Genomic DNA, 15,859 nt, shown 5'->3' on the forward strand with positions numbered 1-15,859 from the left:
TGACAACATAGTTGTTATTGTTTTCCACAAGTTGAAATCCGGGTGACTGTCTATATGTTCGTTCGTCCGTCCGTGCAAGCTGTAATTTGCATAAAAATTGAGATATCTTGATGAAACCTTGTTGATAAAGGGGATCGCAGTAGCAGGGCGCACCAGTGGGCAAACAATTTTGAGAAAGGGGGTGAGGCACCGCCATCTAATAACTTTAATGTACATTTCTCCTAAACTATTAGAACTACAAAAACTAAATTTGCCGAATGCAAATATAATAAGAGCTTCTACTGATAACTTCGCTCACTCTCAATATAGCGGTACGATTAAAACTTACTAACAGCTGGGCAAATTAATAACTAAATACCCCAGAGGCATTATAATTTACCTCCGAAATAATATGAGAAGGCTTTATGGGAGTTGGTGTCAAAAATGGACGATCTCGGGACCCGACCGACCAATCTCGATACGAAAAATTTAGTACGTAGCATTCTTCTTATAGTCCTATCCCCTATAAAAATATTTGAGTTATCTCAATGAAAATTTCAGAACTTGTTTTACTTATAACTGCACATTTTAATGCCTAAAATATATGCAATTGGGCGAAAACTTGACCTAGCCCCATATAACCAGGATTGTCGAACATACGGCTGACTTTACCCCATGTGATTGGTTACTGTATGTTAGGTACCTTAATGAAACCCAGGGAATATTTTTTAGTATGTAGCATGATAATAGTTAATTGATAAAATTGGGTCGGCACTACCCCAATTCTCATTATACGTACGAGTATACTACGTATAATGATTTTCGTTTTTCTAACAAATCACATGCCAAATTTTTCGGTCAGTGCATGAGTTATATAGAATATGTGTATACATATATAAAATTGCTTAGATTCTGATCTTCTGGTTGACATTCTACATTTTAAGGTATTTCCCAGGCTTTGATTCTTGCAAGTTGCAAGATTATAAAATGTTCGGTTGCACCCAAACTTAAACATTTCTTACTTGTTAATAATTGGATTTTAATTTTGATGTTTTACATTATGAAAAATTATAATTAAAAAGCTAGATGTATTCAATGGCAACACTGCCAAATGTGATCAAGAGGGAACAACAACAAATACGTTCTCACTACGAAAGGGCGCCACGTTGGTGACTAAATAAGCATTCGACTATGTTGTCCTCTTGTGAACAGAGTCTTATACAACCAAGGTAAAACACGAGCCATAAAATGTCAACATAAAAACCGCTTTCCCAATGTCTGGCTAGCTATTATCTACTAGTTAAATTGTGGTTAACTTAACCAAGATTTCTTCTTTCGGTAAAGAGTCTTGTTTTTTTAACCAGAACTTAACTGACAGACGGCTGTTTACCAGATATTGAGAAAACGTCCCTAAGTCAGTGTTGATACAACACACGAAAAAATGGTATAAGAGTCTTAAATGAACAAGTTGCATCCTTCGTTTCCCGATGTGTGTAAATACTTATGTATGTGTGTACAGATTTTTTTCGAAAAAATGTTTCGATGTCTCTTGAACTATTCAAGAAATTCACAAGGTTCACTGTCAAATTACAAACATTGAAGCTGCTATATACATATGTATGGGTATATATGTACATATGTACATATATATCGCGCTTAACCACCGACGCACCTCAACCCCAATTGAGTTATTTCAATTTGTTTGTACTTGCGCTGTGAACTTTTTGGCCGTGCAAATTTAGCTGTAGAAAATAATAATAGGGAAGGCTATCGTTCCTGCGAATGTACATTTAACTATTTTCATCATATTAACATTTTACAATCCCAAGTGTATTTTGAATTCTAGTTCGGTGTTTATATCAGAAAATAATAATATAGTATAGTTATATTCTTAGATAAACCAATTTAAATACATGTGTATTTTAAAGTATCATTTGCATATTTGGACTTAGTACATATCCGAAATTTTTGCCATATTTTCCATCAGCTTTACAGCGTTGTCGCGAAATGATAGACTGTCGAAATATAATGAGATTTAAAATTCATCTAAATATTCATTTTTAAATCTCAGAATAGGTAAACGAAGCCAAGAATGTAAACAAACAATTTGACAGAAGAATTATCGCTTTCACAATATTTTACTCTCACACTTATACAAATATTTCTTGTTTAGACAGAAAAGTTCACGAATAAAGCTTCGGAAAATCAACCCCTAAAAAGATGCTGCTCAACATGGTTTCGAGAGTGTCAAATTCGTTTTGTGCTTTTATTGACATTGCTGCTGGACCATAGAAAAGGTAATGTAACACAATTCTCTCATCTGTGGCCTTACGGTGAAATCAGTGGCTTCCGCTTGACAGCTCATTCCATTCACTCACATTAATTCTCGTTTTATAAGTTTATTTTAACAGATTTACCCGGTGCTCTGTAGGTGGCGCCAAAAGCATGAATACAAATAGTTAGGCTCATGCGAATAAATTTTAGTACGACTTCGACAATCGAGAATAATGTTGCACACTGTTAGTTACTTTTGCAGCAGCGACAAATTCTTCCAAATTCTAAGTATACTCTCTACAAATTTATAATTAACAAGTGTTAGTGATTTGGGCTACTATTTAAGTGATAATAGAAAGAATTAATAACACTAAGGGAGTAGTATCCGAAAACATTTGATATACACTCTGTGTTTCTTCGTCTTCAGATGCACAGAATTTGGTAGCTGTATACTACGTGCATTAGTAAAATCATTCACTAACAAAATATTTTCGCCAATAACCAAACGTCAACGTCTTGCCTGATAAGTTCGCTGAGGCAACGAAAGTCACCAAACTTATTGTTTTTTTTATATAATATCCATTACAATTGTCAGAGTCATAACACTCATAATTGATTGAATAAAATTTTGGCAGACTATCAAAACATAAATATATTAAATGATTACGTTTTTCATATTACTGTAAAAAATACATAAATCACTTAAATCAAATTTCGCAAGTTTCTAATTTACTTGTTCACACATCATAAACATTTCGAGATTTACTAGCGCTTCCGCACAATCATTCAATTTAATATTTAATTTTATAAACTGTGTACATATGTATGTATGCACATGCATACTTTGAATGTTCAACTGTAGATATTGAAGCGCATTATATCAATCCTACAGCTGATTTAAGCAACACACTATTTCATTACGCAACAAAAAATACATTTGTTTTCATGAAAATTTATTATTGAGTTTATACACAAACTTTAATGGCCGTAGGGGTAGCTTAAATCCGGTTAATGGAGACATTGAGTACTTTTCGGAAGCGTTCAAATTTTAAACGTAATATTCTGTTTGTAAAAATTCAGTTATGCAATGGAAGACTTAAAAATTTAAAATTTACCTCCCAGCTCAATTTTTATACTTTGCAACAGAGTATAATAGTTTTGTTCATCTAACGGATGTAGTATCACCTGAAACTAATAGAGATAGATATAAGGTTATATACATACTATAAACATGATTATGATTATGATGACAACACGTCAATAGTACCTCTGTGTATCAAAAATGGGTTGATACACAACCCCCTATATGCCTAATATAAAGATTTTACGACTTCCGAGTGGCTTTATATTGCATATGTACATATGTATATCGACCAATATGTGAGTTATCTTAATAAAGCTGAGATATTGTGTTTTTCTTATAACGGTGTTCATTTGTTCTTAGAATGAATAAAATCGGTAGAAAACTCTCCCTGAACCCCATATAAGAAAAAAAAATTTGTGATCGATGATTGGATAAATAGTTCCTTAATTAGCCTTATCTAGCTTTACAGGACGGCTGGAAAAATAATTGAAAAACATATACATATGGGTAAATATCCCATCGAGAAAGCAATATTTCTTTAAATTAATGTGTTATATAAAAACATACATAATAAAAAATCCTTGAAATTTAAATGCTAAATGGATAAGATAAGGAAACTTACATGTTAATCACCTGTGTTAATTGACTTGTATGTGCATGGTATTAAAAGAACCAGTGACAATTTTAACTTTTCGGGTGCAGAAATCCACTTCTGAAAGTAACTCGTACATGCGTAGTGCATTTGCTTCTGCAGACCTTCAGTTCTATGTTTTTGTCATTAGAAGTTAATAAAAAGTAAAAAGTCATTATGCAAAAACTTTAATAATTCACTTAATCGTTATTCATAACAACTAAAACTTATCGAATTAAAAATACCCAAAGACACAGATAGAGTAAAGACATTCTACATAGCACTAGCTTATTTTAAACAAATTTTTTTGAGCTTGGCAATATTAAGAGAAAGAATAAGTAAATTTATACATGTTCTTAATGATTCATATATGTACATATATATACATATAATCGTACTTGTCCTTTGTTCTCTTAAAAACTTTTCATTGTGCACTCTCGTATATGTTTGAAGTGGTCGCCACTTATCCTTCATAATGCAATTGAACAACACCTGCTTCCCTTACATATATTGATTAGTTAACATCCTCCATAAATGCATACATATGTAACAAAAAAACGGACAAAACATAGATACATTTAGTTTTTAGAATATGTGGATATTTGTACTTATTTTATAAAAATAATTGAATTAAAAAAATTAGACTGCGAAATGCAGACTTCCGTTATTTTATAAAAGCTGAAAGTTCTTCTGTGTATACCATAAGAAGGAACAGCCTGGGCCTCTGTTATGGTTACTTAGGCAGATAACAGGAGGTAAGGATTTATGAAATTCGTTAAACTATAAAGTTAAAAAAAATGTGCTTACCGTGTTAGATTAGGTGCTTTATTCCAAGATTTATCTAGCACGATCTATTGCGTTTTACTTAGCCTCTAAAGGTGGAATATTACTTACCGTATTATATTATACATATTTAGATTTATACATACTGAGATTTAATCACTTTCACTATTATTGTGAATTAGTTTTGTGTTTCGCCCCAAATTGTTGGTATACCAAGACCAGATGAGTTTCGGACTTAAGCTTTAAACTTAAAGTGAGTCACAAATTAAGTCGATTCATTTGACATACATACATTTTTTATATATATTATATCTATCGAAAGTTTATACAAAAAGTTAAATCAAAGTAACATTGGCGATGAAAAACAGATTTTAAAGTAGTTTCTGCGGTTTCGAATTGTTAAAAATAAAATAATGTGATCCAAAAATTACCGGTTAGCACATAAATAAATACTATATTCGTTTGCATATAAGCTTTTATAAAAACTCAGAGAATGTGACTCATTGAGAAAGAACGCAACCACACTTTTTTAAGGCCCTCATATGTTTATAAGCTGGAGTTTCGTATAAAAAACTGATTTCATTCCATTGTAATGTTCACATTGTATAGGAACTGAACATTTTATTAATAAAACTATAAACAATTAAACGTTCATATTTTATTTATTCTATTATCATAAGTTTCTCAAATTTGGATATATAACATCAGTTAGAATATTGGCAATTACTTCTCTGCTAGTTACTTAGCCAAACGTGCATGTATGTATATATGTATGACTTAATATTATCCGAAAAATCAAGGGCAACACAAGTTTTATGCCGCCAGACGGTAATTCTCATTTCCCTAAACCACGACCTACCTAGTCAAAATCTAAGCATTTCTTTCGAAATATTTAATATTTGTGTGTACGTTTGTTTTTTGTTTGCAAGATAAATATAATAATTTTTACATGCATATACAGGCAGTCTCTCTTTTCTCCATTGTAAGAATACACATTTACTCTGTTTTAATCTTTACACATGTATGCATGCACGTCTCATAAGTTTGTAATCGGCAATAAGACGTGTCGAAGCTGATTATATTTAATTTATATAGCCCGTTAAATAATGCTTATGTACCTTTTATTTAGTACGCTTTTAAACGTCTACCAGGTAACACCATTAAGTGATCGTGGATGAATCGGGTAACGTCGGACTGTAAATTATATCAATTATAACGAATTTTCATGTACAGATTTCAATTTCCATTAATGTCATTTCAAGCCATTCGTTGCAGAATTTAATTGAGCCACTTAGTAGATTATTTAATTAGATCCAATATCTTAGATCTAATTAATTTATGTAGTTTAGTTTTGTTTGATGTTTATACAATAACTTAAATAAAACAATTATAATTATGAACTATAATCTTGAAAATCACACACATATTCGTAAAACACAATTTAATAATGAACTATTTTTCTGAGGTGTTTTCCTTATGTGTTTAAATACGAATACATACATACATACATATGAAAGTAAGTGCCAGTATGTTTATATGTAAGAATGAATGCAGTAATAGATTGATGCATATCAAATCGGTAACTCACGTACATTTTGCGACATACATATGTATGTACTATATAACCGCAATAAAATCATTGTACACCTCCTCACACGAGAGAGGCTAAATTTAACGCCTATCAAAGATATGCATACTTACATATGTATGTATGTACATATTCTTCGCATTCCACATGTTCCTATATTGAGGGCTTATTTTATCGATAAGCTGTTGTACTAACTTATGTATTGAAATAATATGCTCATTTTATCGCTGTTAATGAAAATGTTTTGTTCAATATATGTATTATATATTTTTTCAATATATATATTTTTCAATATACATATGTATATTTTTTTCGAAAGGAGTGTCCTGCGTACCCTTATTCTTGTGAATTTTTAAGGGATATCAATTTAATTCTAGTAATGAAATATTTTGTGTATAAATACTAAATAAATAATGGATCCGGGCTCGCGTTGCTGTGACTATGGTATACATACATTAACTACTATTATAATAAACTATTCAAAGAAATTATTAATAGAGATGAAAGCGTTAATGTCGATATAAGAAGGCATTGCTCCTGAGGTTTAATTTTGAAAATGATTGGTACCAATATTTGCCAATAGTAAAAATAATGAATTTCCGAAATGTAAAGTAAATATATCTTGCAACATGTTACGACTGCGTATAATAGTTTTGTTCATAACCGTTATTTGTATCAACTAAGAATAATCGAGTAAATAGTATATAGCATTATACTTGTATATGTATACTTATATCAAGATGACGAGACGAGTTGAATTTTGTATGTCAGTCAGTCTGTCCAAGCAAGCTGTTACTCGAGCAAAAATTTATATATCTTAATGATCCGTAAATTATAAATTTATCTCACATATACCTAACAAAAGATTTTCAAATTTCCGGTTGGTAAGACCAATACCGTATATCGACTGATAATATATTGTATAAGATACCTTAGCAAAATTGACTGAACATATAATATTGGATATGTTTTAGTTTAACGCCGAAAATATGTGAAATTGTTTTATACCACATAAATAATTTCCGTTCTTTTAACAAACCTTAAAGTGAGTTATTAATGGCATAGGGCTGTACATGACTTTAAAGTAAATCTAGACTTTGACCTAACTCTCATTTTCGTAATATCATTTCGATCTTCTGGCGTCTATTGGGATTGGTTTATGGTCTATAAGGCTATTTAAGGCTATAATTTCTTCGTCGAATAATAAATGTTGAATTCTTTCGCAACATTTTTTAATATGAAGTTTTGCCAACACCTGAATACCCTGGCTTTAATCCTTGCAAAATGCAAAAGCATAACATGTTCGGTTATACCCGAACTTAGCCCTTCCTTACTTGTTTTATTTTTTATTTTGAACATAAGTATATTTATGTTTAGAAATATATTTTTATACCTTTGCAACATGTTGCTACAGAGTATAATAGTTTTGTTCAGTTAACGGTTGTCGTATCACCTAAAACTAATCGATATAGATATAGGGTTATATCAAGACTATAAGACGAGTTGAAATATATTTGACTTAGTCCCCATATAACTAATATTAGGATTTTTGAAAATCCGGCTGACTTTACTCCATATGATTGATGATTGTAAGTTAGGTGCCTTGGACATATACATATATTACAGTTAATAAATAAAATTATATATTACATTGTATAATGACTTTCGTTTTTACAACAAACCTTATGACCGACAGTCAGTGCATGAGTTACATATAATTATATACATTGTATACATAACTGAAGGTATATCCCTGGCTTTGATTAATGCAAATTGCAAGAGTTCATTACATGTTTATTAATTGTTGTTACCTTTCAAATAATTGGTTATAAACTATTCAATTTTTTAAGTTGGATCAAAGTGACACAGTGTGCTAATTTTTACTAACATCAGTTCTGTAGTTTAGTAGTTTACCCCGGATAAACAAAGGAACACGTGATTTTATGTAGATAATATTTTTAATTCGTTCCCTTTGCGTATCAACCGCACTCGTTTTGTTCCAATTTCATGCATGTTAATAGCGCTTTAATTGGCATTCAAATGTTTACTAATATTTCAATTTAAATTGAAGTTCAGGAGACTAATTTATTGTTACTACTTACATATTTATTATATATATTGGTATTGTACTCTTGACACTGAGTATGAACTCTTTTCAACAATATAAATGCATCTTAACATAGTCCCTTAGTAAGTGTTGCCACAGAAAAATTGATGTTTTTTCCAAAATCTTCTTTATAAATATCACACATCTTAATACGGTGCCTATGTACAATAATATGTAAATAACTACATAAGAATTCAACGATGAAATACAATCGTACGAGTACTTGATATATTATCTCCTCATAATTTTGATAATAGACACTCTTAGCTTTCTTACTACCAGTTTTGAAGGAAGGTACACAGATATCACCAAATTTTAATACTACTTGTATACCGGATGAAAATATAGCATCCCAAACTTTGCACGTTCGAACAAGAACTCTTTTGTCGCACTATTCGGTTTTTGTAAACGAGCGGACGCCATGGAAAGACAAAGGGGCCATACCGTTGTTGCTCAGGTGGCACGGATTATTTTCCTGCTTGTAGCAGTTGACTGCTACGCAATTTGGCTTTCGTTTTCATTTTGAAATTCTTTCCATGGTTGCAATTGTGCTCAGTTTCAAATGAATATTTATAATATGTTTGGAAATTTGAATTTTATTATCTATTTTTTTGAGTGTAATATGTAAATATGTGTGCAAGTACTCTATACTATGCGCATAATAGAAATACATATTTTAGACAAGGATGAATAAGGATATAAATTAGATAACAAAACTATTTTGTGAGCACCGCGTACATGACATGATGTGAACGCAATGTTGCCAACAATGAGCGACAAAAGAGTCCATGTGTAAAGCTTCATGCATGAACTTAGCCTAATGTTCAATCAGAATACGTTCCAGTATGTGCAACATTCAATTTAAAAAATTAACTAACGTGTATGTAAGTACATAATTTCGCGGTACTAAAGAATTGTTGAGAGGGTTCAGTAGGCCATAATCATAAAGCGTGATCTCTCACGCCAAATTATAGTTTAAAACTGCATTTCAATGTCTATATATGTATGAACATACTTACATATGTACATACACTTAATCATGTCAAGGCTCATGGCACAAATTTCATTTGCAATTCAATTCAATTAAATTACGGGTTTCGGAGCAAATTTCACATTCAAATAAAATTTTAAAACTTTTTTTCATTTCAGCCTGAATTTTCTCAAATAATTTATTAAACATTCACGAAGATAAAAATGATTTGAATCGCAAAGACATAACTAAAAGTAGGAGAAAGAGTGAAAACATATCTATTTAAAATTGGAATACCACCGACCAACGTTTAACCGTCCTTTCTTCAACAATCAATAAATGTTAAGCATAAGGGAACCATTGGTTAACAGCAACAAAAATCAATTAAATACATATCAAGTGTAAAACGTATCGAAACTAAAATGACCACAAATCAGACAGATTTGCATCTGAAAAAAATTTCTGGAAGTAAACATTCGGATGCAGGAAATGTGGAAGGTAATTTATAATATCAATTTATTTGGAATTACCAGGAACCTAAATGATGAAAATTTTACCAAAAGCCAAATATAGCATATGGCGTAATGTTAACTATATGGAGAGATTGAATATACTATATACTATTATATACTAATAGTATAATTAATTTAATTATTGTACTTCAACTCAATAATTTAATAGATTACATTCTGGCGGGGGTGAGGCGCTAACATTATTTCTTTTATGCGAACGTTACATGATTAAAAAATAATACACTCACACTTTTCTACCACCATACTATCACTTTTCGAACTTGAGTGGTCACTTAACGGTCAAGTTATGTAAACCAGCCAATCATAAAGTTTTGCAAACAAATGCCATGCAATTATCCGAGAATACAAATATTTCATTATTTTGATTGAGTGATCAACTTGAAGGTAATTTGTTGATCATATAACTACTACGTTAACCAACATTTGAAGAAGAAGATTGTAAAACTAGTTTCAAGACCAACTTGCCTGCTTTTAAATTATAAAGGGAAACTGAAAATAAAGTATCAGAAATTCAGAAAGCTAATGAACTTCCCGGTGAGTTGGCTGCCAGAATCGTCTTTAAAAGAGTAATGGAACTGTATTAACTAGTTTATCCCTAATATGCTCGTGCTTTTCGAATGCAAAACTGTCAGGGTTCTCTCCCTGTTTAATTGCTTTTTAGCAAAAATGATGACAAATCGATCTAAAACACTAGTCCGACTATCTATATCAAGGTTGCTCAGGCTCATTTGGCACACAAAAACATCACTTAGGAGTCGTTAAAGTATTTCGTAACGCTTTTTTAGGGGGAGGAAAGCTCGGAAAAATCGGCATTCATTCACTGCTGGCTCACGTTCACTAAGCTATAGTAATCACTGCTTTGATGTTAGTTCAGTTGAAATAGTTTTTGGGTCAAAGTGAGAAGTGTTTTGTAACTTATTTAAGAGTTCAATTTTTTTCGTCACCCTCGGGCCCTAGAGTAGCAAAAATATCGTCTATTCAAACTACTTTGAAGGCACTACTATGCATTTCTGAGGAAATAATAAACTTCTACCAATTACCTAGAGATGTTTATAAATATGTTATATATAATATGTATGTATGTAATGTACACACATACATATGTAAAGCTGCAATTAATATCTTCACATTTTTACTTATAGCGTATATTTATAGGAATAATTGCGGTTTAATATTAATATTAAATTAGAGATATAACTACATACATACATGTATTTTTAATTATTTAGTTCCAGAGATCAAACTTTATAAACGCCGCTGGGTCGTTTTATTCCTGTTTGTGTTTTACTCGGGTGCAAATGCGGCTCAATGGATCCAATACAGTATTATCAACAATATAATTGTCAAGTAAGTTTTCTTTTGTAAACGGTATATATTGTATATTAAATGGGTCTTTAATGTTCTACAATTTAAATTAATCGCTCATTCAATTAACACGAATTTTAAAAACATTTGCTTATTGATTAAACATACATACAAGGACTGTCGCAAAAGAAACAGAACTTTTTTAATTTAACTGTTTCTGGTGGCGCCACCTATTGGTGGGTATATGAAATAAAAAGTTTGATCTCTTGTTGACATTTCGTAAAAATTTTAAGACAAATGGATAACTACAATCGATATTATCGATCAAAAAGTAACAGCAGCTTTTGGTCATCGGTCGTAAAATGCATATAAAGACAATGCTGATTTGTTTTTACGATTCCGAGGGTATTGTACACCGAGAGCTCGTCCCACCTAGCCAAACGATTAATTCTGTGTTTTACCTTGGTGTTATGAAGCGTCTTTTGTCACGCATTCGCCGTGCTAGACCACAATACCGTGAGGCAGGGTCCTGGCGCCTGTTGCACGATAATGCGCCGTGTCATCGGTCGACGCTTGTCACTGATTTTTTGACAAAAAACTCCATATTAACCATTAATCACTCACCCTACTCACCTGATCTGGCACCCTGTGATTTTTATCTATTGACACTTCAGCTATCCAAAAAGCGAAGACCGATATTCTTTCCGAAAAATTACCTTAAACACTCATTTGAAATGCTAATTGACCGGGCTAAACGCTGTATCGCAGCACAAGGAAACTACTTTGAATAAAAAAATATAACTTTTGAAAAATATTAATATTTTATTATTATGTTTCTTTTGCGACAGACCTTGTATATATGCAAACCTCTTAAATAAAAGAATTACGAACTATGGAAATAAAGTTCATCTTATGTTATTGAAATGTAATTATTACATTCCATGGCATTTGATGAACAATCTTTCGGTTTGTATTGGCACATGCACCTGTGCCCAAAAAATAAGGTGACATTTGAATTTAAACTGCGCGCGTCGAAGGATTTGGAGAATTATTTTTTTTAGGTTGGTAGTACTTACTGTCAGTCACATTTATGTCAAATTTCATGTCAAAATATTCATTACTGTTTGAGATACGTGTCGTTTTGTGAGCTGCTAAAAGTGAGTTTTTCGTTTTTTACGATGTCGAAATTTGTTGAGCAAAGAATTTGCATTAAATTTTGTTTACGGAATCAATTTTCTGCGGCGGATACGTTGAGGATGGTGCGGGAAGCCTTTGGTGATGAAAATATGTCTAAAAAAATGTTTACAAGTGGTATAGTGAGTTCCAAGCCGGCCGTGAACGTGTCGAAGACGAAGAGCGTCCAGGGCGACCATCAACCTCAACCGACGAAGCTCACGTTCAACAAATCAAAGATTTGGTGTTGAAAAACCGTCGATTAACAATTAGAGTCCTTGCCGATGAAGTTGGCATGTCGAAAGACTCAGCCAATACCATTTTGAAAGATGTTTTGGGCCTCAAGCGCGTCAATTCTCGACTGGTACCGAAAACATTGAATTTTTTGGAAAAAATGCGTTGCATTGAAGTGTGTGAAACGATGCTTTCCGACTACCAGGGTGTCATGAAACGCATTATAACTGGCGATGAGACTTGAATCTATGCTTACGACACCGAAACAACCGATCAATCGAGCGAATAATGCACCATCCCATACTGCCCTCGTAATTCGTGATCATTTTGCCAAAAACTCAACCCATATCGTTCCGCAACCACCGTATTCACCTGATCTGGCGCCGTGCGACTTCTGGCTGTTCACCAAGCTCAAAAGACCGCTCCGGGGACACCATTTTATACGATAGAGGAGATTCAAGCCGCAGCGAAGACGGAACTGAAGGCCATCCCGGAAAGTGACTACAACCAGTGTTTCGAAGATTGGAAAATCCGTTGGCATAAGTGCATTGCATCGGGAGGGGATTACTTTGAAGGGGGTGAAAATGATTTGGAAGAATAAATAAATAATTTTCAAAATAAATACAATGTCACCTTATTTTTTGGACACAGAGTACATATTATGTGGATAAATAAATAGTACAATATTGAAACGCCTAATATTTTATACATACTGATGTATACTTGTTATTATACTTTCAGATATTATGGCATTAATGATAAGTGGGTGGATTGGACTTCAATGATATACATGATAGTTTATATACCTTTAATTTTTCCGGGAAGTTGGTTTCTTGATAAAATGGTAAGAGGAAATGAAACAGAAGTAGAAAAATATATAAGGGGTATTCAGACCAGCCTTGTTAATTCGTTAGTCGTTATTCGGTAGTTTTTTACATGTATTTTGTTTTTGTAAAATTATCAGACTATCGTTCTACCGAGTAACGAACTATCCATCTGGCAAGCTTGATAATTGTTTCGTTACTCGGTAATATTACATCAGCTGTTCTCCTGCTCCTCTGTACATCAATTTAAAGTACTTACCAGTAATAAATTTGAACTGCTCCACATAATTTTCAATTAAATGACCGACAATTTTTGATTTTGCACTTTGTTGAGGCATTTTTACTCTTTAATAAATTTAAATCAGCTGTTTCGGAATAAAATTTACCATACTACAGAGGTAGAACAAAAAGTATGTTCACAGTTAAGCCTTTTAACGAAGTATCAACTAACGATTAACAGGCTTCGGTCTGAATACCCCTATATTTTATTTGGTCCAAGCACGCATCACACTTCAAAAAGAGCAAATAAACAGTCATTAGTGACATATTCAAAAGTAACCGTGAAAAGCTAATTTAGCTTTATCTAATCTATCTATCTATCCAATTTTTTATTCAAAATAGATTTTAGATCCAACGTTAGACAATTTTACGTTTACCTTCAGTTTCATCCAAACCTAAAACACAAAACCATACTGCTGTTCAACAATGTAAAGGTTTCAAAATTTTTTTTATTATTTGCAATATTAACGCAAAATTTAACCAATAATTGCAATACTGATACAGTTTAAAATTATTGTGCAATATAAAATAATATAAAAACAATAATTTCCTAACTTTGTTTTATGTTGCGCATACTAAAAGGTTTTTTTTTGAATATCCGCTTAAATTTGCTCAAGTCACTTTTACTAATTGAATAAAAAGATTTTTCTATTTATAAAATAAAGACAAAATTAATTGTTGTAATTTAAATAAAAAATGAATTTAACTTTATAGTTAAATTAGGAATTTGTGTTTTTAGCTAAGAGTCCGTCTTTTTAATGAATGAGTCGTTCTTACGGCACACATCTTTAGTTTATCTCGTACCATAATATCTTAAAAGTTTGCGTTCATGCACGAAAAATTTTGTCGTAGGGCCAAGAGGAAAGACGAAGTGCTCCAAGTTGCTTATATTTTCATTCATATATTCGGAATATAGAATTTTAACATATATTCTTTGTATGTAATATTCTGTATTCATACTTGCATGTATGCATTATATTTCTTTATGTGTGTAATAATTTTAGAAAATGATGGATCAAAATTAGCTACTGAAAAATATGTTTGTACCCCACGTATATGATGCGTACAAAAATTTGAGGAGTGTGAACTCAATGGGCAACAGCAAAACATAATTTTCCAATAACGAGCAACAATAATCTTCGTATGTGACCTCTATCTAACTTGCTACTTTCAGGGGCTGCGGATAACAGCATTGGTCGGCATTGTTGGCACATGTATTGGCTCATGGATTAAAGTATTTTCTGTACAACCGGATCTCTTTTATGTCACATTTATTGGTCAGACTATTGTCGCGCTAGCCCAGGTTTGTATTAACATGACATGACAAAATATTATATCCATACATAATTTGTTACATTTATTGTCATATTCAAAATTTTTGAGATGATAGAGATTCTTTGCTAGGACAACGATATTTAATTTCCACTATTTTTATATTCTTGCAACATGTTGCTACAGATTAAAATAGTTTTGTTCACCTCACAGTTGTATCTATCACCTAAAACTAAGCGAGATGGATATAGGGATATATACATAGACATATACGTACGTATACACATGATTAGGATGACGAGACGAGTTGAAATCCCTGTAACTGTCTGTTGAGAAATCCAGATTAGGCTCCGAACACATAGAGAGCGACACGACATGAACATTTGTAAAAAGGCAGCGACATAACAATGGCCGGCATGTACACAAAACAACACAGTTGTCCATTTTGTATGTACACAATTTCGTTGTTGCCATACCAATACCTTTCACTACAATGAAATTTTAATATTTTTTTCAAAGTGAAATTTTTTATGCAAAAAATAAGTAAATAGGTAAATATTTTTTTTAAATTATCAATTATTTTATGTTTTTTTTTTTGTAAATTAACGTCAGGTTTGTTAGAGCTTTGAATAATTTTACATTTTACATATTAGTGGCATCACTCCTCTCTTCTGTCAAATCTACTGTCGTCTCTTCTGTCGTTGGCAAATATTTTTAAGTTAGCGAAAGCGACAACTGGTGGCCTGCAGTCGTTTAGTCGTGCAGCTGTCTAAATAACTGTGTCCTTAAGAACGTGTGTATTTTAATATTTGACAGATGTCGC

The 15,859-nt window shown here is 32.1% G+C and overlaps 1 protein-coding gene across 6 annotated transcripts in view; it reads left to right on the forward strand.

Annotated features, from left to right (window-relative positions):
* The first annotated feature begins 2,400 nt into the window (after positions 1–2,400).
* Positions 2,401–15,859, forward strand: part of LOC105230685 (feline leukemia virus subgroup C receptor-related protein 2) — a 29,449-nt gene continuing 15,990 nt past the window's right edge. Inside the window, exons 1-6 of one of the 6 annotated variants that reach the window (XM_049453102.1) lie at positions 2,467–2,573; positions 4,612–4,723; positions 9,596–9,914; positions 11,179–11,296; positions 13,403–13,505; positions 14,939–15,067. In XM_049453102.1, the coding sequence (XP_049309059.1) occupies positions 9,839–9,914; positions 11,179–11,296; positions 13,403–13,505; positions 14,939–15,067 (426 nt within the window). In that variant the 5' untranslated portion in view covers positions 2,467–2,573; positions 4,612–4,723; positions 9,596–9,838. Of the gene's footprint in view, positions 2,574–2,675; positions 2,695–4,611; positions 4,724–5,858; positions 5,935–9,595; positions 9,915–11,178; positions 11,297–13,402; positions 13,506–14,938; positions 15,068–15,859 lie in introns of those variants that run through there. The other 5 variants (XM_049453100.1, XM_049453101.1, XM_049453103.1 and 2 more) reach the window with 5 other exon arrangements.

The sequence above is a fragment of the Bactrocera dorsalis genome, chromosome 3 (assembly GCF_023373825.1).
Source record: "Bactrocera dorsalis isolate Fly_Bdor chromosome 3, ASM2337382v1, whole genome shotgun sequence".
Classification (NCBI taxonomy): domain Eukaryota; kingdom Metazoa; phylum Arthropoda; class Insecta; order Diptera; family Tephritidae; genus Bactrocera; species Bactrocera dorsalis.